This window comes from Lissotriton helveticus, chromosome 12 (genome assembly GCF_964261635.1).
Source record: "Lissotriton helveticus chromosome 12, aLisHel1.1, whole genome shotgun sequence".
Taxonomy (NCBI): Eukaryota; Metazoa; Chordata; class Amphibia; order Caudata; family Salamandridae; genus Lissotriton; species Lissotriton helveticus.
Genome location: NC_136073.1, coordinates 593,648,687 through 593,674,337, shown reverse-complemented (window position 1 = coordinate 593,674,337; position 25,651 = coordinate 593,648,687). Strand labels below are relative to the sequence as shown.

At 43.6% G+C, this 25,651-nt stretch overlaps 1 protein-coding gene across 1 annotated transcript in view; it reads left to right on the top strand.

Annotated features, from left to right (window-relative positions):
• Positions 1-18,903, top strand: part of UFC1 (ubiquitin-fold modifier conjugating enzyme 1) — a 66,922-nt gene extending 48,019 nt beyond the window's left edge. The window contains exons 3-6 of the mRNA XM_078671159.1: positions 10,335-10,398; positions 13,153-13,229; positions 16,415-16,505; positions 17,184-18,903. Of these exons, the coding sequence (XP_078527285.1) occupies positions 10,335-10,398; positions 13,153-13,229; positions 16,415-16,505; positions 17,184-17,255 (304 nt within the window). The 3' untranslated portion in view covers positions 17,256-18,903. The remainder of the gene's footprint in view (positions 1-10,334; positions 10,399-13,152; positions 13,230-16,414; positions 16,506-17,183) is intronic.
• Positions 18,904-25,651: the final 6,748 nt, after the last annotated feature.

Here is a 25,651-nt window from a genome sequence, read left to right as displayed (position 1 = left end):
ATTCCTGCCGCAAAATCTCAATTATCATCCTTAGATCAAAATCCAAACAGAGAGCAACCTGACTCATCGGGAGCCACTCTGACACAAGTTATGGAAACAGTCTTGCAAGCCATAGCATCGCAACGGGAGGAGACTTCAAAAGATAGCCGCAAAGCCCGAGCAGGATTACAGAAAGTTCAAGGAGTAGTCCGCAAACTCTCTAAAACTATGGGAGTTTTCACAGAAAGATTAAATGACATAGAGGACCGTATTGTTGTAAATGAAACAGAGGCTGCTGCTACAAATGAGCGAGTCGAAGCCAGCGAAACACAGGTTCAAGATATCAGATGGAAGCTAGAAGACTATGAAAATAGACTTCGCAGAAATAATCTACGAGTCCTGGGGGTGCCAGAAAAAATGGAGGGGGAGGATTGCCGCACCTTTATAATACAACTATTTCGCGATACCCTTCCCGAACTTAACACCTGGGACTGGGGGTATGAGGTGCAGCGAGCCCATAGGGTTCCATTATCTATAAAATCTACAGCACCCACAAGTAAATATCCACGTGCAATCTTAGTGTATTTTGGAAATTTCTTGCTTCGACAAACTATCGCAGAAAAAGTCACGCCAGATAAACATCGCAGCAAGGATTTAATATCCTATTTTGTACGCCCTGACTTTTGTCATTGGACTGTTGAGAGGAGATGGCGACTTAGGCAACACATCAAGCCATTTCAAGAAAAGAATGCGGTTGTATATTTGAACAATCCAGCTAAGCTGAAAGTAATACACAAGGGTCAAACCAAATTCTTCACATCTGAGATCAAGGCTAAAGAATACCTAGAGAGCCTATGAGAGCCTATGTAAGATCCTCGAACATATATGATCGCTTTTCTAAACTCATGATCTGGAAAGGTTTCAGACTATTGGTTCCTCGTAACCCAATGTAATGATCCTAAATTGATACATATGAAAATAGTCTAGATTTATTATTCTATACTATTGTTTTCTCTCCTCCTCCCCTACTTTACTATATGTAATTTGCTACTACAGTCTTCTTTTTTTTTTCTTTTTTTTTTCTCACCTAATGAATGCATGCCACACTAGTTCTGATTGGTATGCTAATTCATCACTATAGACTCTTACGGAGTCTTATTGCCTTTTCTTGGGAGGTCAGAGGGGGGGGGGGGAGGGTGGAGAGGAGCAAGGAGGGTGGTGGGCGGGAACCAGGGTGCACAGGGGGAAGGGGGGGGGTGGTAAAAAACTAAGTAAAACGAGCAAGCTCGAAACTACTAAAGGAATGTTGATTGATAAATACCGTTTAAAATATAAATCAAATAAATGGGAAAGTTGAACATAGGTTGTTGGAATGTGGCAGGTCTTAATGACAGAGGAAAGAGGGCTCAATTTTTTCAATTAATGGTTCACAGCTCCTGGGGCATTATTTGTATACAAGAAACTCATATTCCTGTAGGAGAGATTAACCAATTAAAAATACCAGGCTATAACATATTAGTTACAACTACACAAACCACGAAAACCAGAGGAGTTACAATCTTAGCAAGAACAAGATTAGGTATCCCAGTACGTAAAAAAGCTGATAGCCATGGAAGATGGGCCATTGTTCAGTTAGATATGGGTATTACTATTTGCTCTATCTATGGCCCTAACCTTGATGATCCCGCACTATATATTGATCTAGAATCCGAATTAGCGTCATGGCCAAGTACTTTAATCCTCTGTGGAGACTTTAACTTAACATTTAATCAATCTCAATCCTATCAGAGCCAATACAACTACTCCGGCCGGAAGCCAAGAGTGTTCAGAGCAGTACTAAATTTAATTCAGAGTCATAATCTTCAAGATATATGGTTGTTAAAAAATAGTAGGGATCCAGGATATACCTACTTTTCTCATCCTCATAGAAAATACGTACGCATAGATTATCTTTTTGCAACTACGGACATTGCTCTGAATGCTCTTGTTTTCAAAGCCCCGAAGACAATATCCGATCATAATTCTATTCATGCTACATTTGAAATTCCTGGATATAATCGAGTTTTTACACAATGGACATTCGATAGAAAACTATTGGCTAATCAGGAATATATTGCACACATTACTCAATGGACTAAAGAATTTTTTGATATAAATCAATATAGTGCATCACGTATTAACGTATGGGACAGTTTCAAGGCCGCATTAAGGGGGGAGACTGCCACCTTTGTCGCCAGCCGTAAAAAAGAACAAAAAAAGACTCATACTCAACTAATAAATAAATTAATACATCTAGAATGTATGCACGCCAACCAAATACATCACGGTGAACAGGCTGACGACACTCTAAGAAAGATCTTAATACTTAAGGCAGAAATAAATAATGACCTAACTGAAAAAGCAGCAGAAACCCTCCAAGCTAATCGAAATAAGATATATGAAACAGGGGAAAATGTAGGGAGACATCTTGCTCTGAAAACCCGGCAAACTCAATCTCGTAACTTTATACAAAGCATGGACTATGGCGGCCACAAATATACCACCCAGGAAGAAATAGCTAATTGTTTCCAGGTGTATTATCAAAAACTATACCAGAACGAAGACGAACAATCGACTGATGAAACTAAAGAGTTCTTAGTCAACTGGCTTAGTGAGACTAACATGGTACAAACCGTTGATGATGACACAAAGAAAGAACTAGATAAGGAAATTACCAGAATAGAAGTAGAGTTGGCAGTGGCGGAGCTGGCCGCAGGGAAAGCAGCAGGACCCGATAAGATACCTCTAGACCTATATAAAATACTGGGTAAAGTAATAATCCCACTTCTGCATGACCTCTTCTTAGGTATCCAATGGCATGGAAAACCCCCGGAATCATGGAAACAAACAAACATAGCTGTCTTTAAGAAAAAGGATAAATCTCCCGAATTGACAACATCATATAGGCCGATCTCGCTGATCAACTCAGACTCTAAAACATATGCCAAAATTTTTGCTAACCGTCTTGGTAAGTTCATCGAACAACTAGTGTCTCCCTGGCAACACGGGTTTATACCTGGCAAAAGTACCACCGATCATACACGTAGAGTAATATCTCTTTTCGACATAACGAAAATAGAGAAAGGTCAAATGTCCCTGATTTTGTTAGATGCCGAAAAGGCTTTTGACCGGGTCTCCTGGCAGTTTCTTTGGGAGATATTAGCCTTTAATAACATCGGCCCGGGATTTATAAAAGCTCTCTACGTAGACCCAAAAGCCAGAATTTTGACAGGTGGTTGCGAGTCTGAAAACATAAAAATCCAGAGAGGCACGCGACAAGGGTGTCCGTGCTCACCACTGCTATTTGCACTCTACATCAACCCTTTAATTATCAAGCTATGAACATCGCCAGCGATAACACCAATAAAAACCGGCATATACAATACTAAAGTCCTTGCTTACGCCGATGACGTAGCGGTCCTAACAACTAACCCTACTGAGGCCTTAGTCGAAATAGAAGCAACCACTAAGATATTTGGGCTTTATTCAGGATACTCTTTAAACCAAGACAAAACGATGGTAATATGCACTGATAACACACCATATACAAGCCACTTCAGAGTTAAAATGCAAAATATTTAGGAGTAAACATTTCGTCTAATACTGATGATATTAACATGCTAAATTACGACCCTCTAATTACAAAAATAAAAGGCGATCTACTTAGTCAATAACCTTCATCTATCTATAATAGGCAGAAGTAACTATGTAAAAATGACAATATTTCCAAAGATACTTTATCTGTTTCGAGCAATCCCTATCCTAATTAACAACGCTTCTATGAAAAAGATAAATCAAGCAATATCATCTTTTATCTGGAGCTATGGGAAGACAAGAAGAGCGCTACCTAAGCTAGTATTACCAACTTCCAGAGGTGGACTAGCGATACCAAATTTAATTTACTACATGTGGGCAGCCATTCTACAACAAATGTCATTTCTAACTACATCCAATTATTCTGATCAAAATAGACCACTATATGACATACCATCTATTTATGAACTAACATTAGGAAGCGCAGCTAGAGGTCTACTGTTAAGACAAATTGAGCCCTCCTACTTTAAAAAGATCAAGTTTAAAATTATTACAGATGCTTTTAAAACTTGGATTTGCATTACTAAAACACTACTAATCCCTAAATATACAAAATACACACCCTTATGGCACAGCTCGGTAATACCCCAATATCTTAATGATAATATAACTAAACGCTGGGAAAACTTAGGCCTTATCACCATCGGTGATTTTTTAAATCTAGATAGTAGAACAACATTTGATGAATTATGTACTAAATATCAGATCCATCCCACCGATTATTTAAAATTTATCAAAATGTATACATCATTAAGACAACATATCACAAATATAGAGCTAAAATCGATACCACTCTTAGATTTGATACAAAAACCATCAACTAGAATAAGCGACATATATGAGATCTTCCTGAGTAATCACCCTGATGATTTAGAAAAATTAGAAACTAGTTGGGCCAATAAATTAAACAATCCTAATGTCGATATAGACATGGTTATACAACTATCTTCCAAAGCCATATTAGCTAGCAATTTAAAAGCCCAAATCTATAAAACGATATGTAACTTATATTACACACCTTCCAAATTATTTTCGTGGGGTAAGATTGACCATGATAAATGCCCCAGATGTGCACTCGGTCCCGCAAACTTAATACATATGTTTTATGATTGTCCCAAATTAGAACAAATCAAGGAAAGTATTGTTAAATACTGGACTGAGATCTTCGGCCATGAAATCCAAACCTCATCAACCTTGTTTCTGTTAGGCTATGACAGCTCTCTAGAACTCAACAATTTAGAAACTTACACAACTTATATATGCACTGCCATCTACAGAATCATCTTAGCAACCCGTTGGAAGGACTCTGAGGCCCCAGCATTCCAGGGATGGCTTAACAGACTTCTAGCAACATATAAACAAGAAATGGCCATCTATAAAACTAGAGGGAAAAAATCTAGATCATACGGGGAATTGGTCTGGTCCTCAGTAGCTATCTGGTATGCCAGGAGTACAGGCTCGGAGTTGGTAATGCCTCTCACTCCTGAGCTGCCTGCCCGAGGCTGGGGCCGGGAGCTAAGAGGAGAAGCGTGGCCGACCTGCCGTAGGGTTGCCTAGCAACCGGTACTCTCGCAGCGATTCCCTTTGGAGTGGAGCAGAAGCAGGAAGTTCCGCAGCCGCCGTGTCGGAAGAGAAGGACTCCTGGTGAGAGGTCGCATCCAGAGAGGAGACGCCGCCGAGCGGAGCAACGAGGAAGAGCCCGGTGAGTCAGGGCCCTGCAGAGGCATTGTTGCTTTGCTAAATCGCCACAGCGGCACCGCAGTGGCGGGCCACTGCAGCGTCTTGACTGCCCGCATAGCTATATTTCTTTAGAACTCCCCCAGCACCGAGGGTGCAGTGCCACTTCCAAGGGGGGCTCGCGAAATACCGGAGTGCCCAGGCCTCTTCTCGTATGTACAGCTGCCCCGCCAGACAGTGGGCAGCTGCAATGATAGGGCATGATTGTGCTGAGAGCCTAGATGGCTCCAACGCTGGGGCACAATTACTTTAGAGCCCGAGTGGCTCCAACAGAGGCAATGTTGTTCAAAGAGCCCCAGAACGGGGCCCAGAGGCACTGTAGTGCCAGTGCTTCTTTGTTGGCCTAATTCCCCAGCTGTCCCATGTGACAGAGGGCAGCTGCAGCATTGCGCAATTCTTCTACAGGGGGCACAGTGAATGCCCGTGCCCTCTGGGTGATTTCACAGCTGCCCAGCAATTAGTGGGCAGCTGCCACGTTTAGGCCTACCACTCTTGCGCACTGTTGTTTTTCTGCATGCGCAGCCTGCCCTGACACTGTTGGACAAAGGGGCGTTTGAGCCCCATGGAAGGCCAGTTGGCCTGGGGTCATTATCTAAAGTGATTCTGGCGCAAAGTGATTTCATCCTGTTTCAGGTCTAATACGTTTTATCCTGCCTGATACCTCTACCAGTATTCTATGATTAGGAGGTTGTTTTACCTAGTATGGTTTATGCTAGTGAGTTCATGTTTCCCTGCGTGATCTATGCCTAGGGTTATTAGTATTGCGTAGTGTGTTCCTACCTTTTACCAGTGGTTACTGGTTGTGTTCTACAATTGGTATTTTGTGCTACAGTTATTCTATGTTCTACATCTACTATTTCTACTAAGTGCTGATTCTGACAGTGGCCCACGTGGCCCTGTCATGTGTAAATAATCCCCTGTAAATACTGCCCAGTGCCAGTTGGCACAGTGTATATGTGTGATTATGATCTAATGTGTTTATGGTAATACATAGGCTATTTTTATATATAACCTTGTGTGGAGTTCCTTTTTGTGGTGTGCCTAGTGTGTTGCTGGTGTGTGTGTGTTGCGCAAAAGCTTTACACATTGCCTCCGTGAAAAGCCTGACTGCTCGTGCCAAGCTACCAAAGGGGTGAGCAGGGGTTATCTTGGTGTGTAACTCCCTTGTCCTGACTAGAGTGGTGGTCTCTGCCTCGCTTTGGCGCAAGCCTTAACCAACCAGAGATTCCATTTCTAACATTTTTCTTTTGAGAATTAACAGTGGAACATGTATGCTGGACCTTCATGCACTCTAGGCCCCCAGTCGTTTGTGATGAATGCAGGAAGGTTACCACTTTATCAGAACCTTGATCAAAAATATTGAGGCTAAACGATAGGGTGGTCTATAGATGAAATTCCCACTACAGACACAAGGTGGTGTTGTCTGTGAAAAGTTGCTTCCCAAACATCAGTGGAGTAAGGCAATACTTTTGCTGAGTTACATACAGCCAGGATTTGAGTCAAGGTGGACATCTTGAACTTCTGGAGGAGCAAACACTAGTTGAAATGAAGACTTGGACAATCCGCCTACACCCTCCCACTATTTCATTTCTCCGAGGTGAAGAAGCCTATATATTTTTACAAGATGCTTTAGCGACACCCACATGCGTGCTGGAGTTATGAGCTGTTGGCATACATTTTCTGATGTGTGTCTGATTATTGGACCCCACTGAGGGGCATTAAGAGAAATCTCGCCCTGCGAAGGTCATGTTTCTGATATTTGATATAGGACTAGGGAGGTTTGCCCTAGAAAAACTTGAGCTGATATTTTTGTCAAAAAAGGCAACATGCGTCTTTTGCACAGTCCTATGACGCACTCTTTTCCTGTTGTAAGCGGTAATGGTGGGACCCCAGAGGAACATGGATTTCAGGTTGGATCATATTGGAACTCGTTGGTGCCAGTCACAAGCTCCTTTTACACGATCCTATTTTGATGTGCATGCTTCTTTTGTTACAGGAAATGGTGGGCAATTCAGTGTACTTGTAGCAAGAGGAAATATTCTAACCCTTGAAAGAATATTATAACTTTCTTCTTAGCCTACTGCTGCAAGGACGTGCCAGCAAGACTGGTTCTATAATACAAGAATGACTAATGGCCTCCCAGAAGTGTCACAGTTCTTTTATGATCTGAAGTTTCTCCTTTTCTGCTTCTCTATCCCAACGCCGTGTAAAGAACGGTGTGACTATACATTTCATTTCACCTACCAAGTATATCATTGCTTTACGATTGCCTGGTATTACTTATTTAGTAGAAACAACACAAAGTTGGAACCCCCTCCGGCTTGCCCTAGATGAGACTCCTTCTCTGTCCCATCAGAGGGACTATGAAAATAAGTGTGTGTGTGTGGGGGGCGGGGGGGGGGGGGTCTTATGAACATTGTGCTCTAATATGCCGCCCCCGAAAAATAAACTGCATAGGTTTCTGTCCGTGCTCCTGAGCGATGATTGAGCGTTAGTGCTGGACTGTTCCTTGGTACATGTAACGAGAGATTGCGGTGGAGCCTTCGTTCTCTTCGGGGTCATATAAGACATAATAATTGGTAAAGGTATAAATACACAAACAATGGAGGGTGAAGAGCCGGAACCCTGAGTATTCGACGAGCCATTCCTGCAGGTACTCTTGTGTACCTTGCCTGCTGATATTGAAGCAGGAGGTGACCTTGTGCAGAGAGTTGTAAAGGGTTGTCTTTAAAGGAGAAGCAAGACAACAGAAAGCATCAAGGGGCATTCACAAAGGTAAACTGCAGCCTCTTTCTTCAGGGTCTTCATTATGATTGGCTCCTTTTCAAGCTGGTACTTGTTGCAGCTAAAGATTGTTCAGCTTAGGGTCTTTCCTTACTACATGCACCTATCCGCTGTCCAAGACCATTTAATCCAATCCGAGTCAGTGTGAACTTTGGCTCCCATTGAGATTTCCACATATACATCTATACTTAATTACTCTAAGGATGCCTGCCTGTGGGTTACTTTAGAGGCCTGTAGGCAAGTGTGCCCCAATAAACATTTGGGTCTTTTGACCGCCAATGATGAGAAAATGGGCTTATCTGGTGAGTACCTGCCAGTTACCCTGTTGGTGGTGCGCCCGTGAGAGGTCCTTTTGCCTTTTCACATTTTTTTCACAACAGTCGTGTGTTTGAGACTGTAAGAAAGAGGATTCTGATGAGCATATGTTGTGGGAGTCCCATGTTTCTTCAAAACTGTCAACAAAGTTGAAAAGGGTTTTAAGGTAATATAAACTAAATTTGTCGCAAGGATATGTTGAGTAAGGGTTATGTAGAAGACTACAAATCCCCACGTAGACTACAAACTAAAAGATAATAAAGGATAGTTTTGTGGTCCAAGGAACCTGGTCATTGTTGTTTGATGACTTTTGAGTGGAGGGCGACCAGTGCTCCTTTTTCCCTCTTTGCTCCTTTTTTGAATGCATGCAGTCTTTGGTCCCCGAGGGCATCTCCTCCCTTCCATTGGGTCCCGAAGCAACACCCCAATACCACCACAACACGAAGCTGGAAGAATGAGAAACAAGGCGTTTCTAGGCATTCATTGGGGGTGGATATCCCATGTGCCGGAAATTTAACTGCTGGGTTATTGAAGTCACCCACCTTTTCTGACCATATTTGGAACAGATTATTTTACACTTTGCTGTCCGTGTGAAACTAGGCTGCCTGTGGCCTTCATAGCCATTACCAAAGGGTTGGATCACTACATTGATCTTTGACTCTGTTCCGTGTTAGGTGGTGAGGATCGCATGGCTTGCTGTCTGACCTGGTGTTTGTGAAGCTACATCTCTTTTATTGATTAGATGTTGTTCTCTGTTAAACCCAGGACTGAACTAGGATGAAGAATATCGGTCCTAATTGAGGGGGTGGGTAGAATGAGAATAACCTCATCTGACACTAGTGACTGAGTCACAACTTTAACCTGCATACAATGGTCCCTCGTGGGTACTTCTGTTGCAAGGCTATGCGCTGTGAGGGTTGGGATTCTTTTAGATCCTTTAAGTTTTCAACTTTAACCAATATCTGGAGATTGGGCCATTTAATAACTTTTTCTTGTAGATCCGAACCTTGAACAGCTACCATGGCCACTCTGAAAGCAATGGTGGATTAATTGAGCAGACAGACGCAACAGTTGAAATGCAACCGTGTTCATCAACACTCACTCAGACCATCAGCTTCAGTAATTCAGACCCCGCAGCCCATATTTCAGCCCCCTGTGTTCTTCATTAAAGTATAACTGGAGAATACTGTTTACTTAAAAAAAAATATATATATATATATATATATATATTTTCTTTGATCTGCGGGGTCTTTTACTTGACAAAACAAGTTACCAAATTCTTGCAAATGTGTATCTTGCCATGAATGTTATTTTCTGCAAATGTGCATTTTGAATGACATCCGGTAAAAAATTCAAGAATACTGTTAACTGTATGTGGCACATACCTCAAACTAAATAGCTTTTTGGCACTAAAGTAAGCAACCCAATTCATTTTACGCTTTTTATTGGCCTATGAAGAATGAAAAGCTACATTGGAAACCAGGATACATGGGCCTCTCTTTAGCCAGTTCTCGCCCTATTAAACTACTTCATTAGTTAAATAGTAATCGGACTGATATTAGGTACTTATTTGGCTTTTTGACAGTACACAAAGTAGCAAAAAGGCATTTTACCTTTAAAAATAGATTTATTTATGCCCTGTGTTTATGAGGGTGGATCCACAGATTGTTGAGCCTTCTTGAAATAAATGCCCGAACTTTTTTGATGTGCAATAGATTCACTTCAAATGTCTCACAGTGTTTCCAAGAATTTAGCCCAAAAGTCTGCACTCTGTTGCACAGTCACGGTGGGTTTTATTCATAACTAATAGCTGTGGGGGGTTACTTATGTTGCTTTACTTTGGCGTCTCTCCTTGCTAACTGTACTGCCTTTCTGTTGTGTTATAGGTGGTTCGGGAAGTGCTGGTACATTCATGAACTTCTAAAGTATGAATTTGAAGTGGAGTTTGATGTAAGTCTTTTTTGTGTTAGTTTGACATACCCTTCTTGATAATCCTTAGGATTCTTGACGCCCTGCATCCTGTTTGTTGCATGAGTGTGAGAGCATGTCTTATAGACCAAACATGTTCTTCACCTTTACCCTTTTATTAACTGTTTGGGCTTTTCTGTTAGATGCCCCTTTGAATCCTCTTCCTTGACGTGTCTCTGGTTATCCTGGAGGTTATGTCACAAATTTACTGACCATTCTGTGATGAAAATGTTAATGCCTTTTCTGAGAGATATCTGGCAGTCTTTTATTTATTTATTTATTTATTTACAGACTTGTAACGCGCTAGGAACTCGACTCCCTAAGGAGTATCTCCGCGCCTTTGGCATCATCTGTGAACAAAAACTCAACCGAATGTGTAACAAAATGCCCCAAAGAGCTAATAGTTGAACAGGAACGTTTTTAATTTTTTCCTAAAAGGAAGATGTTCCTTACACACTCTGATGTCATAGGGAAGATCATTCCACAGCTTTGGTCCAGCTACTGACAGAGCCCTTCCCCCTTGTCTAGATTTCCAGAACCTGGGGACACATAACAATTGTTGCTCTCCAGATCTGAGGGACCTCAAGGGGGTATAGGGAAGGAACTTTTTGGTCAGATAGTCAGGACCTTTGCCAATGAGGCATTTGTGAATGGTGCAGCATGTTTTAAACAACACCCTCTGTTTTACAGTAAGCCAGTGGAGTTTGTTTAGAAGTGGCATAGAAGGAGTACGGGCTGGGGCATTGAGGACAAGTCGCGCAGCAGTATTTTGCACGACTTGTAATCTGGTCATGACATCCTCATTGGCGGCCAGCAGCAGACCGTTACAATAATCCAGTCTGCTTAACACTAGCGACTGTACTAGTGTTTTCCTTGTTGTATCAGGTAACATGGGAAATACCCGTCGGAGAAGACCAATAACATGGAAACATGAGCTTACAATCTGGTTGGTATGATGTTTAAGAGTAAGCTCCTGATCCAGTTTAACTCCTAGATCTTTCACAACGACTCTAGGTACGGGGACTGGGCCTAGATCTTGAGGCCACCAGTCAGGAGTCCACAGTCGTTTGGCTTCCCCAAAGAGCATAACCTCAGTCTTTGAGACGTTACACTGAAGGAAATTTGCTGCCATCCAATGCGCCACCTCTTCCATTCCCTGTGCAAAGGAGTTACGCACCTCAGGGGTCAAGGTTTTAAAAGGAAAGAGGAGTTGGGTATCGTCTGCATACGATACAGGGATGAATCCATGAGATCTCATGATGTTAGCTAGGGGGGCCACATAGATGTTAAAAAGCGTTGGGCTCAGACAGGAGCCCTGTGGCACCCCCTTTGAGATCTCAACCTCCTCTGACTGGTATGGACCCAGTATGACTCTCCTTGTTTCTCCATCCTGTCCGCACCTTCTCTTTGTCACTTCTAAAGAGGGTTACCTCTTATACATTTAGGGTTTTGACTTTTTTCCCGTGTGGTCCGCATTTCAGGCAGTTTCATTATTTTGAAGGTCTCCTTCTTTGACTGTTGTAAACTGTGCTTAATTTCGATTGAACATCTATTCTCTCAAACTTGCCTTTAACTGTCCAGCGATGTAGTCTCCAGACCTGGACACCATACTCAAGACAGGGCCTCTGCTTTGTGGAATACAATATTTATCTTATGTATATGGTTCTTGACACCCAAGTGATGGTTGTCGAGCACGTCACATTTGGGGTTGGAACAGAAACAATAATGGTACATATTTGAGCATTTAACGCGGGAAACAAACGTAACAGATCATTAGTGGAGCATAAATCTGCTGAAGGACCATACATGAGCACATCGAGAAACAAGCACATGTTTGGTCAACGTGTGCCTTGATGGTGGTCCTTCCGTTTAGTTTGAGCAGCGTAAAGGAAAGGCCATTTGTATAGTAGTAGGGAGGGAGTTCTTGGGGCCTTTGCTGGAAAAGATTCCTTTCATGGTGGAACTTTCTTTGAACTTCAGAAGGTGTTGTCGTAACCTACCTTTTTCTACTTATTCTGTCTCTATTGTGTACCCTTTGGCCATTTGACACCACCTTGTCACCTGAATCTCTCCCAGTTTAAGTATTTTTTATCATGTAATGTGCTATTTGCAGTTTTCCTCTCAAACTGCTGATGTTGAAGATTTCAATGTCAATTCTGTGAATCCGCTCCAAATGCCTATGTTGTAATTTCATCGCTTTGTGCCTTTTGTGTAGTATTGCTAAACGTCTTGCTGAAGGTATAGTGTGTGGGATGGGCAAGAGTTTGATGTGCTGAAAATGCACGCCCTCATGGAAATCTGCATAACGTTTTCTCAGACAGTCTGAGTAAAGAGATATTACTTAAATTGAAAATATGTGTTCAGATATGCCTGACATATGTGTATGCTTGTGTGTTGTGTATTTATCATTCTGTAGAACAGGTCGGGGCTGGCCTGCTACCAATCTTGGTATGACTGAACTGCTTGTAACGAGTGTTGGCTCTCTAAAAAATCACAATTTTTATCCCAGACTTGCTGAGGATTGTGAAATAAATTCACTGATGGTGTGGATAGAGTGACGATATCCTTTCAAACAGGCTTTCCCTAGTACCCATTTCGAATGTATCACATGTGGTTTGAGTTTGGAATATTGTCTTTGTGATTTGTTTAGAATGCCGAGTCAGTCAGGTTATTGATATTAGGAACAGCTCGGAGGCCTCGATTGTAAATTGTTTCTTTTTTACATTCTATGAACAGATTCCTGTTACATATCCTTCCACGGCTCCAGAAATTGCAGTACCGGAACTGGATGGGAAAACGGCAAAAATGTACAGGTATAGCCTTTAAATAAATTACGGTCACGATTGAAGAATTGCGTTGGTTTTGGTCTTACACTGGGCCAATTCAAATTTATCCCAGGCTACTAGCAGGGTTGTCACCATTGGGTATTTTGGTTGCTCCTGTGTGATGAGTCGGTATCACAGTACTTTGCAATGGATAGGTATTAATTGGGAAAATCAGACTATTGTGATTGGTGAACACTGTATGTTCATTTGGGTTCAAGAGAACACATTTGCAGGTAGATCAGAGCTCACCCAACCCTCTTTCATTGGAGAGTTCGGTTCACTGAATACCTTTGTGCATCGTTGATAACCAGAAGTCCACTAGCTACTAGCCTAATTGTCCTTTCGGTGTATAGATAAAGATTTAGGGAAAACAGTGAGTTTTCTAAAAAAAAAATAACCCTCACCCACCAAAGTGATCCACACCCCGTCCTGCAGTGGGGCGGGAAGAACTCGATGATAGAGCATACCTTGGGTCACTGTGGTGGGTGAGGGTAATTTTAAGAAAACTCACTGTTATCATTAAATCTTTATCTATACCCCGATAGGACAGTTAGTCTAATAGCTAGTGGACTTCTTTTGGTTATCTACGTAATACAGGATGCTGAGTCCACATTGAATCTGCCCCCCCCCCCCCCTCCTTGATTGTTTTACCTTTGTGCATCCTCTCCAAGTACTTATTGGTGGACTGAATGATCCTGCTGGTGGACCTCAACCCTGTGCAGCCTTTGGCAACCAAAACCACACCTTTGAGTTGTTACAAGTCAGTTGTGTGTTATAAACATGTGTATAGGTTATTCTACCATGTGTATGCTCCCACAAGACTTTTGTAGTCTGGGCACCAGTTAAGATTCCACGTTTCCTGTTTTTAAACCTTTATCAGTTTCATTTTAATCAACAGTGCAGCTCTCAAAACAATAGTCTCAATATACAGTGTGCAGTTATTGTAATCTGTACACAAAAAGGAGTTTGGGAATATCCCCGTCCCTGAAGGGTTGAGAGGTTTCTCAATCGGAGTATGTCCTCCCTGGGCAGAATTTAAATCACAAAAAATACCTCAATGGACCAACTCGTGGTCAATGGTGCTGGTACTCAAACTATACAAAAGAACAAGGGGGGGAACAGGAAGAGGAAGGGGGGGCCTCTCTAGTGAAAGGTTGCACCTAACTCAACCATGAGTGTGGGGAAGGAAAACACTCTTTGTTTAATTACCCTCACACACCCTAGTGGTGTCATGCTTCATCATCGGGTCACCCCAATTCCTAAAAGTCGTGGTGGGCTCAACCACAGTGTTGAGAGCTCTTTGGATAGATGAAGACCAGGGGGACTAAAGATTAAAAGACCTCAGGCAGACCCCTGGTTTCCCTTTATTCTTGGGTCTGTCTGGGTTATTAAAAAATCTTAAAAACGGGTCAGTAGGAGTGTTATGGTCCTAAGACACTAGTGCCAACATGTTTCAGTCCTGGGTGGCCGTGTAGGTCCTGGACTTTATTCAGAGCAAAGGATACCCCCTCTGGGAATTTTAAGCTAGGGGAGTCCCTATCCTATCAATGTAGCGAGGGCAGAGTAGCTACTCCTCGTGTGTGTGTGTGTAACAGATAATTGATCTGTTATGTGTGATCCTCCATCCTTCTTGGGGAGGCTCAGTGTCTCGCCCCGCTTCTCAAACCTAATAGGTACCGGTCCTCGAGCGCTACAAATCTTTCTCCTAAGGCCCTCCATTTGACTAGTTCATTCCCCAGCTTGACATCCCTCCTACTGGATCTCCCAGAGTCACTTAAGGAATGGACTTCAGCTCTTTTCGCCATGCTAATAAGGCAGGCATCTGCCATTTTCATTGGTGGCGCTGGTAGACATGATGTTTTGTCTTTACAGCAGCCCTCCCAAAGAGAGACATTGGTATTATAGCCAATCACACTGCTTGACTATTATAAGTCATCAAATGAGAGACTCTGGTCTTGTATTCCCTCATGCCATTACAAGGGTTTGTTGTGTGGGACCTATTGTCTTCAAATAAATGTAAGCAGGTACCTTGTTGTCATTGTTTCGATGAAGATGCAGTTCAGACAGGCGTCGAAGCTTTGCTTCTCTGAATAAATGGATTGTGCTTAGTGCATAAGAGCATTCCACCAATGCATATCCACTGTACAGACTGCTGCTTCCATTACTCGCCAACCTCTTCAAGTTCCCACCACCACCAACAACCCCTCCACCTTTGGCCCTCACAGAACTTCCATAGCTCCGGCCAGAATAAGATGTACATCAGACCAATGATTTACTAGTTGATGTCTTGCTTCCCAAAGCCAGTAGTCTCATTCGAAAACATATTGCACTATTGAGAGTGGAGTTGAGGTCGGGTTCATGGGGTTTGCCACCAAGCAAATGACTTCTGCCCATCGTGCGCAAGCCTGCAAGGGTGCTCTGGTGCTAGTGAAGCTCTTTATTAGCTACCATCTGCTCTTGTGTAATAGGACGGGTTATTTGAATGTTCTCGATCGATAACCAGAACTGGTGCATAACAGCAATGTACTAGCCATTCCATAATGCATGCACAATTCTAAGAACTAAAGAAGGTATCACTTGTGTACAGTCGTTAGGATTTAACTAGGGTCCATTCTGTTATTTAATGATTGCAAATCTAAAATCAGAAGATTGTAAGTACACTCCTAGTATGGTTAATTTACATTGTCTAGCATGGCTATAAAAATGCTACAGCATGTTATCCTTAAGATCTTGTTTTTTGTTCGGTACAATGTGTGTCGCCCTATCATTTTCATCATTAACTGTCACAGTTCAGTTTTTTTAGGGCAAAAGACAATATAGGGAAAGTTATTTTAATAGTCCAGTGTACTGTATAAACTGATAGTCAAGTCCCCTTGCTGCTAGTGCTGCCATCCGGCTATGGCGAGACCTGTCCTTGCTGCCTTTTCGATGATGATCATACATGTTCTGTGTTAGTATTTAATCTTTAAGGAACAGAGAATTTGATACGAGACCAGTAAGTCAGGCAACTTTTTCTGTGATTTTGACGTGTGGTTCTAGGCCATGAACTTTGATCACTCCACAACCCTTCAGACTTTTGGCTGATTAATTTCTTGCTATCTGTATTCTTCCTTCTCTGCCTTGCATGAAAAGCTAATTTGTATTACTGTTGTTCCTGGTTTTATTGTTCACAGAGGTGGAAAGATCTGTCTGACTGATCACTTCAAACCCTTGTGGGCGAGGAATGTTCCAAAATTTGGCCTGGCACACCTCATGGCTTTAGGGGTAAGACGTTTTTTGTGTTGCAATGTCTGAGAGTTGAAGAGTTTGAACCAATGCAGTGATGGGTTCAAGAATCCAGAAGATGTTTGATTCTTGGGCTTCAACGTTATGTAGTTATCCTCGTGAGTGGGTTTAGCTGTTGCTTACCAGGACCCATATTAAAAAATCCTATGGGCTTAAGGAATTTGTTTCTCGGTACTGGGATTTCTTTTCTAGATACCTTTTGCACTGTTTAGGAGCATCTTTCTGGTTTCCATTGTTTTCTTTGAGGTTAACCAAGAATCGCCTTTCTATCTATTCTCTTAAGGTATTCTCTGCCTACAAGACTTAAATGTATTTAAGTCAGACCTTTACGAGCGTAGGTGATCCTCAATGCTTCAACCTATACTTCAGTTACTAATGTTGCATTCTGCAGCTATTTGCATAGGTGGAAGTATGACAGCAACATTTGGAAGGCATGGGCTGTGGCATTTTAGTGGTGCCCTGAAGTAGGTTGAATATTAGTGGTGCCTGCTTGCCCACGTTCCAAAAGTATGAAATGGCCTGTTTGTTGTACCATGGCTCCTATTACTCTTGGTTGCTGGCAATGTAAAGACACTTTGGGTGACCTTTTGGAAATTAAAGTAAGTTAACATGTTACATAAATGAATCAACTTGTCAACTGTTACTGCTGTTTTCTAGTTGGGCCCCTGGTTAGCAGTCGAAATTCCAGACCTGATCGCCAAAGGACTTATCGAACACAAGGAAAAATGAAGATTGGCTAGCCTGGAGAAGAGAGACCAGTTGGAGAGTGAGGAGATTGATAACCATCTATGTAGCTGCTTACAACTGCATAGGGTTCAGTTACCTTATGAGCGATCATTCCCCAAATGAATAACCAAAAAGTCCAGCATCGATGCAAAAAGCCATACGCCCTGCAGAAGATGGGATGGGCCACCTGATTTCTCTGATTTCCCGTGGTGCTGCTGATACTGGGACACATATCTTTGCTTGCCAATAGATCATGGTGCATATACACACCTTGCTAGGTTCACAGTTCCTTCCTAATAATGATTCTTATAAATATTAGAAAACTGTGGTTTATCCTTTCATCAAAGCGATCCATAGTATTAGCCTGTGTGTAATAAGACTTGTGCAGTTTATACTATGCTCTCGTTTGTAGCATCAGGTTACCTATGGCTCTTACAACATGGACAAATTTAGACACAAATGGTCATATAACCGAGAATTGTCAATCAAGGCACATAGAAGTTTAATACACCAGATAATAATGTAAAGCAGCTGTGTTGTAAGAAGAATTTGATTTATTCTGAGTTTTTGGCTGTCATACAGAGAAGAACATAATTTTGTCAAAATTACTCTGCATATCTTCTGTTTGGCCAGATGTATGGCTTGATGTGGGTTTCACTGTTCTGTTCAGTCCATCTTGCCGCGTCTGCCATCACGAAGACTGAGACCACTCTCAGACTAATTTGATTCTCCAGTTCTTCACAAGCTCCCTTTCCTAGTTGGTTTCCCAAGCCTACTATGACCAGGCGCTGCACATGGCCTTTTTGGCTTTGTCCAGGACTAAGTTCCAATTGAAGCCTTTGCTTTGAAACTCACATATGTACCCTAGATGCAAGGAGTGGGAGGATGACAGTCACTGTCTGGAAATGATTACCCTGTAGGCCATCCAGGTAGCTCTCCCTTGTTATCTATTGTTAAGAATCCAGCTCTACTCTCTACTCTAGGGGATGGCAGGAAACCTGTCCTTGTATGTGGAGACTAGTGTAATCACAGTTTTTTTGTCTATTTATTCTCTTGCTCCAGGGTTTAAAACTGGCCTGCATAAGGATTTAATTAATCATATTTATTATCGTTTGTTTTAAAAGATGGTATCCACGTGAAAGACTGCCATCCAGCCATCTAGAAGGCGAGTCCAGCCACTGCTCATTTAGGCAATTCTGAATTCTTCTGCAGGGGCCACGGGGTGACTTGTTCTCCCCAAGTTCACCTTTCTCTGCAGTGAGTGTCCTATGCATTGACCGTGCACCACAGCCCCTCCCCCATACACACCCAATGGTTGGATCTAGCAGCTATAGTGGTTTACTACAGAACAAGTATTGTGCCTCTCTGGGGCTGTGTCTGTCTGACAGGTGCTCTGCAGCCAAGGTGTGTCCACCTCCAGTGCTCATCCTCTGACACCACCCCTTCCTCCTAGGGCTGGCCTGATGATTGTGTGAGTTGTAACTTATACTGTTCATCACAGAACTTCCAACACACCTAGGCAAATAAATCCCCACAAACTTCATTGAGTACGCAACGTTTACAGAACTAGTGTATTGTGTTTTACTCTGGGATTATTGGACTGCTTCTTCTCCAGGTGTCTGTAAATTTAATAAATCAACATCCCTGGTTACGACTTTTCAAAGTAGATGTTTTTGTTCTTTTCTTGGTTTGTCTTAAAGCATGACATGGCTGTAAAAATTTCTCCATTAGAAAACTGTCCCATGGAAGCACGGTTGTAATGCTGTGTCTTCTGGGAGGCTTTTACTTTATCCCACATGCATCAGTTGAGACTGAGGCTCTTTGTCTTCGTGCAGTAAATCAAAGCCATAGGACAGTTTTCAAGGATATGTTTGAAATCTAGTGTGCCGTTCTTAAAGCAGTATTTGTTCGAAGATGAGAACGTTTGCTCAATTTTAAGTTTTCATTAACTTGCTCTGTGTTCTTTTTTTCTTGATGTTTCCTATTTATTTTTAGATAGCACCCAAAGAGTTCTTCCATTTTAACAAATGTATTTGTTTCACTTTACTCTATTAGTTTAATAAATGAGGCACCTCTTCTAATATTGCTGAAAGAACACACACAACATACAAACTAAATGATCTGAATAACGTAAAAATAGGGGTCCTTGCCCAACACATTGCTACTTGTTTTATCGATAGTCAATGAATGACAGGATAAGCAGACCCACAAGAATACAGATCTGTGTTCTTTCGTGTTACAAATCCCTATACCAGTTTGCCACCTTTAATTTGGCAGCCTTCCACTGGGAGTCATTACATCGTAGGTATATTTTCTACCTTTACATTGGGAGTATATTGCTTCTTCTGTACGCCCACCGGCTTCTGTGACTTCTCTCTCAGATCTACTCAATCAGCCTTACCCTTCACTCTATTTTCTCTCCTCCTGCCACTCTTTCATCTGTCTTTGTTACATTCTTCCCACTCTATCTTCGCCCATAAACTTGCACTTCTTTCTAAACCCACTGATCCTGACTCTTAAGTTCCTCGCAACTTTCTTTCCCACTCCTTTTTCCATAACTTTACTGTTCACATAAACCCACTGTCCCATCTTGTCCTATCATCTGCGCCTTCGTAGTCTACCCTATTTTCCCTTCCATCTTAATGGCTCCATTAGCCTCTTCCACCTTTAACAGCTATCTCTCCCCCTATACTACTTGTCATATATCCACCTACCTCTTATGCAAGCTTCTCCAGTTCCCCTTGCCCTTGAAGTGTCCACTGTCAAAAATCTCATTTTTAAAGCAACAGAACATATTAAGGTAAAACCTATTTCTGAATGCCAAAGGCTGAATAAGTAAGATACACATAATTGGCATCCAAAGACTTTACAAATTAGAACCATATTGCCAATAAGAAGGCTCTTAGAGTTGCTTCTGATAACAATATTAAAGGCTATATTCGTGATCTGTGCATCCCAAAAGATGTCCAACCCAGTTCAAACAGTGACCACCAACCATCCACCCACCAATTTCTAATACGACCCGCATGATGTGAAATTATTTATGACCAAAGAATGTTCTGAACAACGTTTTAAGTATTTCTCTCTGTGAAGAGTTTTCCTAGTGTTTGCTTTCTTAACAAGTTAATATTCCAGTAAGCATTTCTATACAAATGTGGGCTTATTTTTCAAATTCAGAACCACAAAGAAGTACCTGAATAACTTAATTTGGACCTTATCAACACATGTGGATACTGCACCCAAAACACATGGGCATTGATTAACCGAAGGTTGGTTTTGAAAGTGTTGAACTTTGTAACTTTATAAGGTTCTTCACAAGACACAACTTAGGCTGTGTTCCCTAGTTTTCAGTGCTGCTAAATGACATGTATGATATGACCTGTATGGCAGCTGATTTTGTCAAATGAAATTCCTGAATACCTATCATTCCAAACTCTGCCAATACTACAAGAGCCTACATGCCAGCTTCTCTGCGTATAATCAATCAAGCAGGGGAATTGTAAGCGCTTGTTACCTGTGACAGTCTCATGGCACTGGGGGAGGGGGAGGGGCGGAGGGGGGCTCTTAAGCAGGTCCACTCAGTCTAAGAGCAAGGTCATGAGTGTTTTCCTGAAGGTGTTGAGGGAGGGGGCGTGTCTGATATGGACCGGGAGCTTGCTCCAAGGCTTGGCCCTGATGTAGGTGAAGGCTCTTCCACCTGTTCTGGCTCTGCGGATGCGCAAGGGCGATGGATCGGAGGTTTCTCTTGGGTACGTGGAAGGAGATTCTCTCGTTGAAGTATTGGGGTCCGGAATTGTGGAGGCATTTGTAGGTGTGGGTGAGCATCTTGAAAGTGACTCTTCTCGAGGGGGAGCCAGTGAGGTTTTCGCAGGTGTTGGGTGATGTGTTCGTGTCGAGGTATGCTGAGGACGAGTCTGGCTGCGGTGTTCTGTATGGTCTGGAGTTTGTGGAGCAGAGACTTTTTGATCCCGGTGTGGAAGGCGTTTCCGTAGTACAGTCTGCTGGTTATGAGTGTGTGGGTGACAGTCTTCCTTGATTCGGGGGGGTATCCATTTGAAGGTCTTTCAGAGGATGCGGAGGGTTTTGAAGCAGCTGGAGGCGACGGCGTTGACCTGCTGGGTCATAGAGAGGGAGGAGTCGAGTATGATGCTGAGGTTTCAGGTGTGGTCCGTGGGGGTGGGAGGGTTGCAGTGGGTGGTGGGCCAACAGGTGTTGTCCTATGCAGAGGGGAAGGGTGTGAGGACGAGGACCTCTTTCTTCTCAGAGTTGAGCTTCAGGCAGCTGCTGCTCATCCAGGATACGACGTCCTTCATTCCTTCCTGGAAGTTGAGTCTGGTGGTGACTGGGTCCTTGGTGAAGGAGAGGATAAGCTGGGTGTCGTCGGCGTAGGATACAATGCTGAGTCTGTGCTGCCTGACGATGGCGGTGAGGGGGGCCATGTAGATGATTTCCATGGGTTCACGGAGGAAGGGTGGTAGTCTGATCCTTTGGGTTCCGCTGGTGAGGAAGGAGCGGATCCAGTCGAGGGCGGTTCCCCGTATGCCAGCATCGTGGAGTCTGGCGGTGAGTGTGTGGTGGTAGACTGTGTCGAATGCTGCAGAGAGGTCGAGTAGGATCAGGCCAGCAGTGTGTCCCTGGTCGAGGAGGATGCGGATGGCGTCTGCGGCGGCGAGTAAAGCGGTCTCGGTGCTGTGGTTGTTGCGGAATCCAGATTGGGAGGGATCGAGGATGGAGTTTTCTTCAATTAATTTTGTTAGCTGTGCATTGACTATCTTCTCTGTTACTTTGGCTGCGAAGGGGAGGAGGGAGATGGGTCTGTAGTTTTTGAGGTCCATGGGGTCTGCTGAGGGTTTCTTGAGTAGGGGTCTGACTTCTGCACGTTTCCAGTCATTGGGAAAGATGCCGGTCTTGAAGGTGGGGTTGATGATGTGTTGTAGTTCTGGAGCGATGGCAGTGGTGACTCTGTGGTAGATATGCGGTGGGCAGGCGTGCGTTGAGCCCCTGAATGGATGTCTTTCATGGTCGAGGTGGTGTCTTCGGTGTAGACTGGGGTCCAGGAGGAGACGGTGGGCTGGCTGGTGTTGCTGGGGAGGGAGGTGGTTTCGGAGGCAGGTGCCTGGTCGTTGAAGTGGTTGTAGAGGCCCTTGATTTTCAGATGGAAGATATATTCATTCACTGAAGAAAAAAAAAAAGGTTACAGGGACGTTATAGTTCGAAATTAGCATTTAAAAAACCTTGAAATTAACAGAAAAAAACAAAGGTTACAGGGACGTTCTAGTTAGGCTCGGGTTTTACTTGTCCAAAACCAGTGAAATTCAGCAATTCTAGTTAGCGGAGCTAACTATAACTCACGCCCCTGTAATGCACTGCTTATGACCTCCCATCTTACATCACTCATGACCTGGTCAGTGGCATCACTGATGACATCTACAAAATCACTAACGCACTCACTTACCTACAGTAAATCCCACACAGCAGGATTTCTAAGAGGTTGTTGGAGATCACGCCCCCTTTTTCCATCTCTCTTCAAACGTGGCTCCTGTCACACTACCTGTTGGGGGAAGAAGTCCACTTTATTCCTGAGGCCCTCAGGAGTAAAGTGGGATTCATTCCCCAACCAGCAGTGCAGCAGGAGTGGTGGAGAAAGGGAGTGTGGCCTCCGAAGACCTCTCCGCAATCCCGCTGTGTGGTAATTACTGGAGGTTACAGGAGGGCTTGTTGGCCCCCAGGTAGCCTCTGGGCCTATGGGCACATAATCCCCCAACCGGCAGTGTGCCAGGAGGTGTGTTTGCAGAGTGGTGGTGAAGGAGGTGTGGCCTCCGGTGACTTGCCAGAGCTTTTTTCTTTTTTGTAAAAAGTTTTTTAGGGGAGGGGAGCTGGGTGGTCCCCCTTCCCTGCGCCATTTTTGCCCCTGGGGACCCCATCCCCCCAGGGCCAGGCCTCTTTTCAATGGGTGAGGGGGGCTGTGCAGCTCCAGAGACCCCATCCCCCATGGCCTAACCTTTTTTTTTTCTTTAATATATTTTATCGGGAGGGGACCCCTCTTGAGCCGATTTCAGCTCCGCGGACCCCATCCCCAGGGTCCTACCCCTTCCTTTAAAATTTTATTTAAAAGGGAGGGGGGGGGGCGATTTCGCCTCGGGACCCCATTTCCCAGGGCCTGGCCTCTATACTGGCTGCCCTGGTCCCACCCAGTCATTTGTGTTGGGGACTGTAGGGGGAGTCTGAAGGCCCTCGGGGTCACTTCCTGCATCCTGCGGGAGCCAGTATTTCATTTGGAGGGGTGGAGGACCCCAGAAGAGGGGCTGTCGTTGAAGTATTTAGCCCAGGGAAGGTAGTGATCACCAGGGCTGGGGGGGTCAACAAAGGACCCCCTTAATTATTCTGTTTGCGCCCTGGGGAGGTGGTGGTCCCCAGGGCTGCATGACCCCCTGTTTTTTTTATTTTTTATTAAAGCCCTAGGGTGGTGGTAGCCCCTGGGATGCAGGGGTGTCCAAGTGCCTCCCCCTGCATTCTATTAAAAACAACCCCTTGGCCTCCCCCGCTTTTTTAAAAACAGCAAGCCCCAGGGAAGAGGTGGTCCCCATATCATTTGGAAGCCATAGGAGGGGGGTGTGCCCCCTCCCATTACTGTACACTGCCCCTGCCGGGGGCTAATTAAGAACAAAGTGCTGGAGACCGCACTTTGTTTTTTAAAAAGAATAGGTAGCGGTAGTTGTGAATACCAGCGCAACTTTTGCTGATTTAAATTTTTTTTTTTAAATGTATGCTTCTTTTAGCCCTGCGGTGTCCCTGTGGGACCCCCCCAAGAGGTTGAGGGGGGTCAGGGTGTTTCTACCCTGCCCCCAACCACCCCCCCCTTTCTTTTTTTTTTTTTAAATTATGTTTTTTCCTGTGACTAGGTTAAACCGTGTCACAAGTGTTGGCAGCCAATCAGATCTCAGCACTAGATCGGGAGGGGTCTCAAATACACTGCGTCCCTAGACATTTCTTTAAATAACTCCGAAACTACTGAACAGACTTATACCAAGTTACACAAAGGCACTTCCGTGGACCAACATCTACCTCCCTGTCAAATTTGGTGTAATTCAATGCGGCAGTTCAGGCTGTAGCTCTGTCTAAAGGTCATATGTGAATTAACATGGGGAAAACAGGCTTTTAAGCAGCCCCTGGTTCTCGGCCCCCGCTTGAAAGATCACCACCAAACTTTCAAGACAGCAGTTAAAGCGAGCGACGTATCAGTTTTGGAAAATTTGTGAAGATTGGTCAAACGGTGCCAAAGGTATTGGCAAATGAAACAAGCATTGGCAAAGCCATTAGGTCTCGCTTTTGGGACCTTATAAGTATTTAGTTATACAGCACAATATCCTTGGTGCAACAACATCAACTGTTGCATGGCTAAACACCTATAAAGTCCCAAAGGCGAGACCTATTGGCTATGCCAATGCTTATTCTGTCTTTCTCTTGCTCAATTGTCCCATTTTTGTTTTTCACTATCTTGCACTGGACCAACACTTGCTGAAGGAAAATAAGTGTGAGTCCCAAAAATGTGTGTTGATGTGCCCCACCTGAAGCCACTAGCTCACAGAGAGCACTGAGTCTAGCATTTCACCCATCACTTCAGCGCGAATTAGCACCAAGGGGGCCGGTGGGCTTGTTAGACTGCCTGTTGTTAAGTGGTGTGAACAGCAGCAGGGTGACAACAGCCATGGTGCAGGGTGTCCCGTCTTTCACACATGCACAAATGCTGAGTGCCCACCAGACATCAGTGCAGCCCGCCCTTATTCGTAAAGTGCGCCATACGCTGCGCTGCATATGAAGGGCCATGTGCCGTTCCCTTAATAAGGTCCCGTCAGAGCTCCTGTAATCCTTTATTGTGAAAGCCAGGCTCCAGTCGGTTTATGTTCAGCCCAGACACAATGCTTGGCTACACACCGCCAAAGTCTTTAAAGTGATTAGCACCAAAAACTAAGCCTGCCAAAATGCAGACGCTACTGTAGGCGGTGGTACCAGGGGCCCTTATTTTCAAATACTTCTCTTCCACAGCACCTCGCGTTTGAAAGCAGACCCGTCCATTCCTGTTAGGTTTGTGAAATATACGCAATTTCCGGTAACGTCTTCGACCACAGAGTGGATATCATTTACACTTGAATCTCGTTTCTTGTCGAAGATTAGAGCAAGTGGTATCTAATAATGATGACGGGTGGCAAAAAGCACAGCTGAGTATTCGAAATTTGGTTACAATACTCTGGAGGTTCGAAATGTTTAGCCACTTAAGTGATAACATCAAAGGACATAAGATTACAATTTACTCCTCCCTTCCGCCGCACACGACTCCAAGAGTACGCACAATAGTCCAGAAGAGGCGGAATCTAAAATTGACTATTTGCCGTTTCATA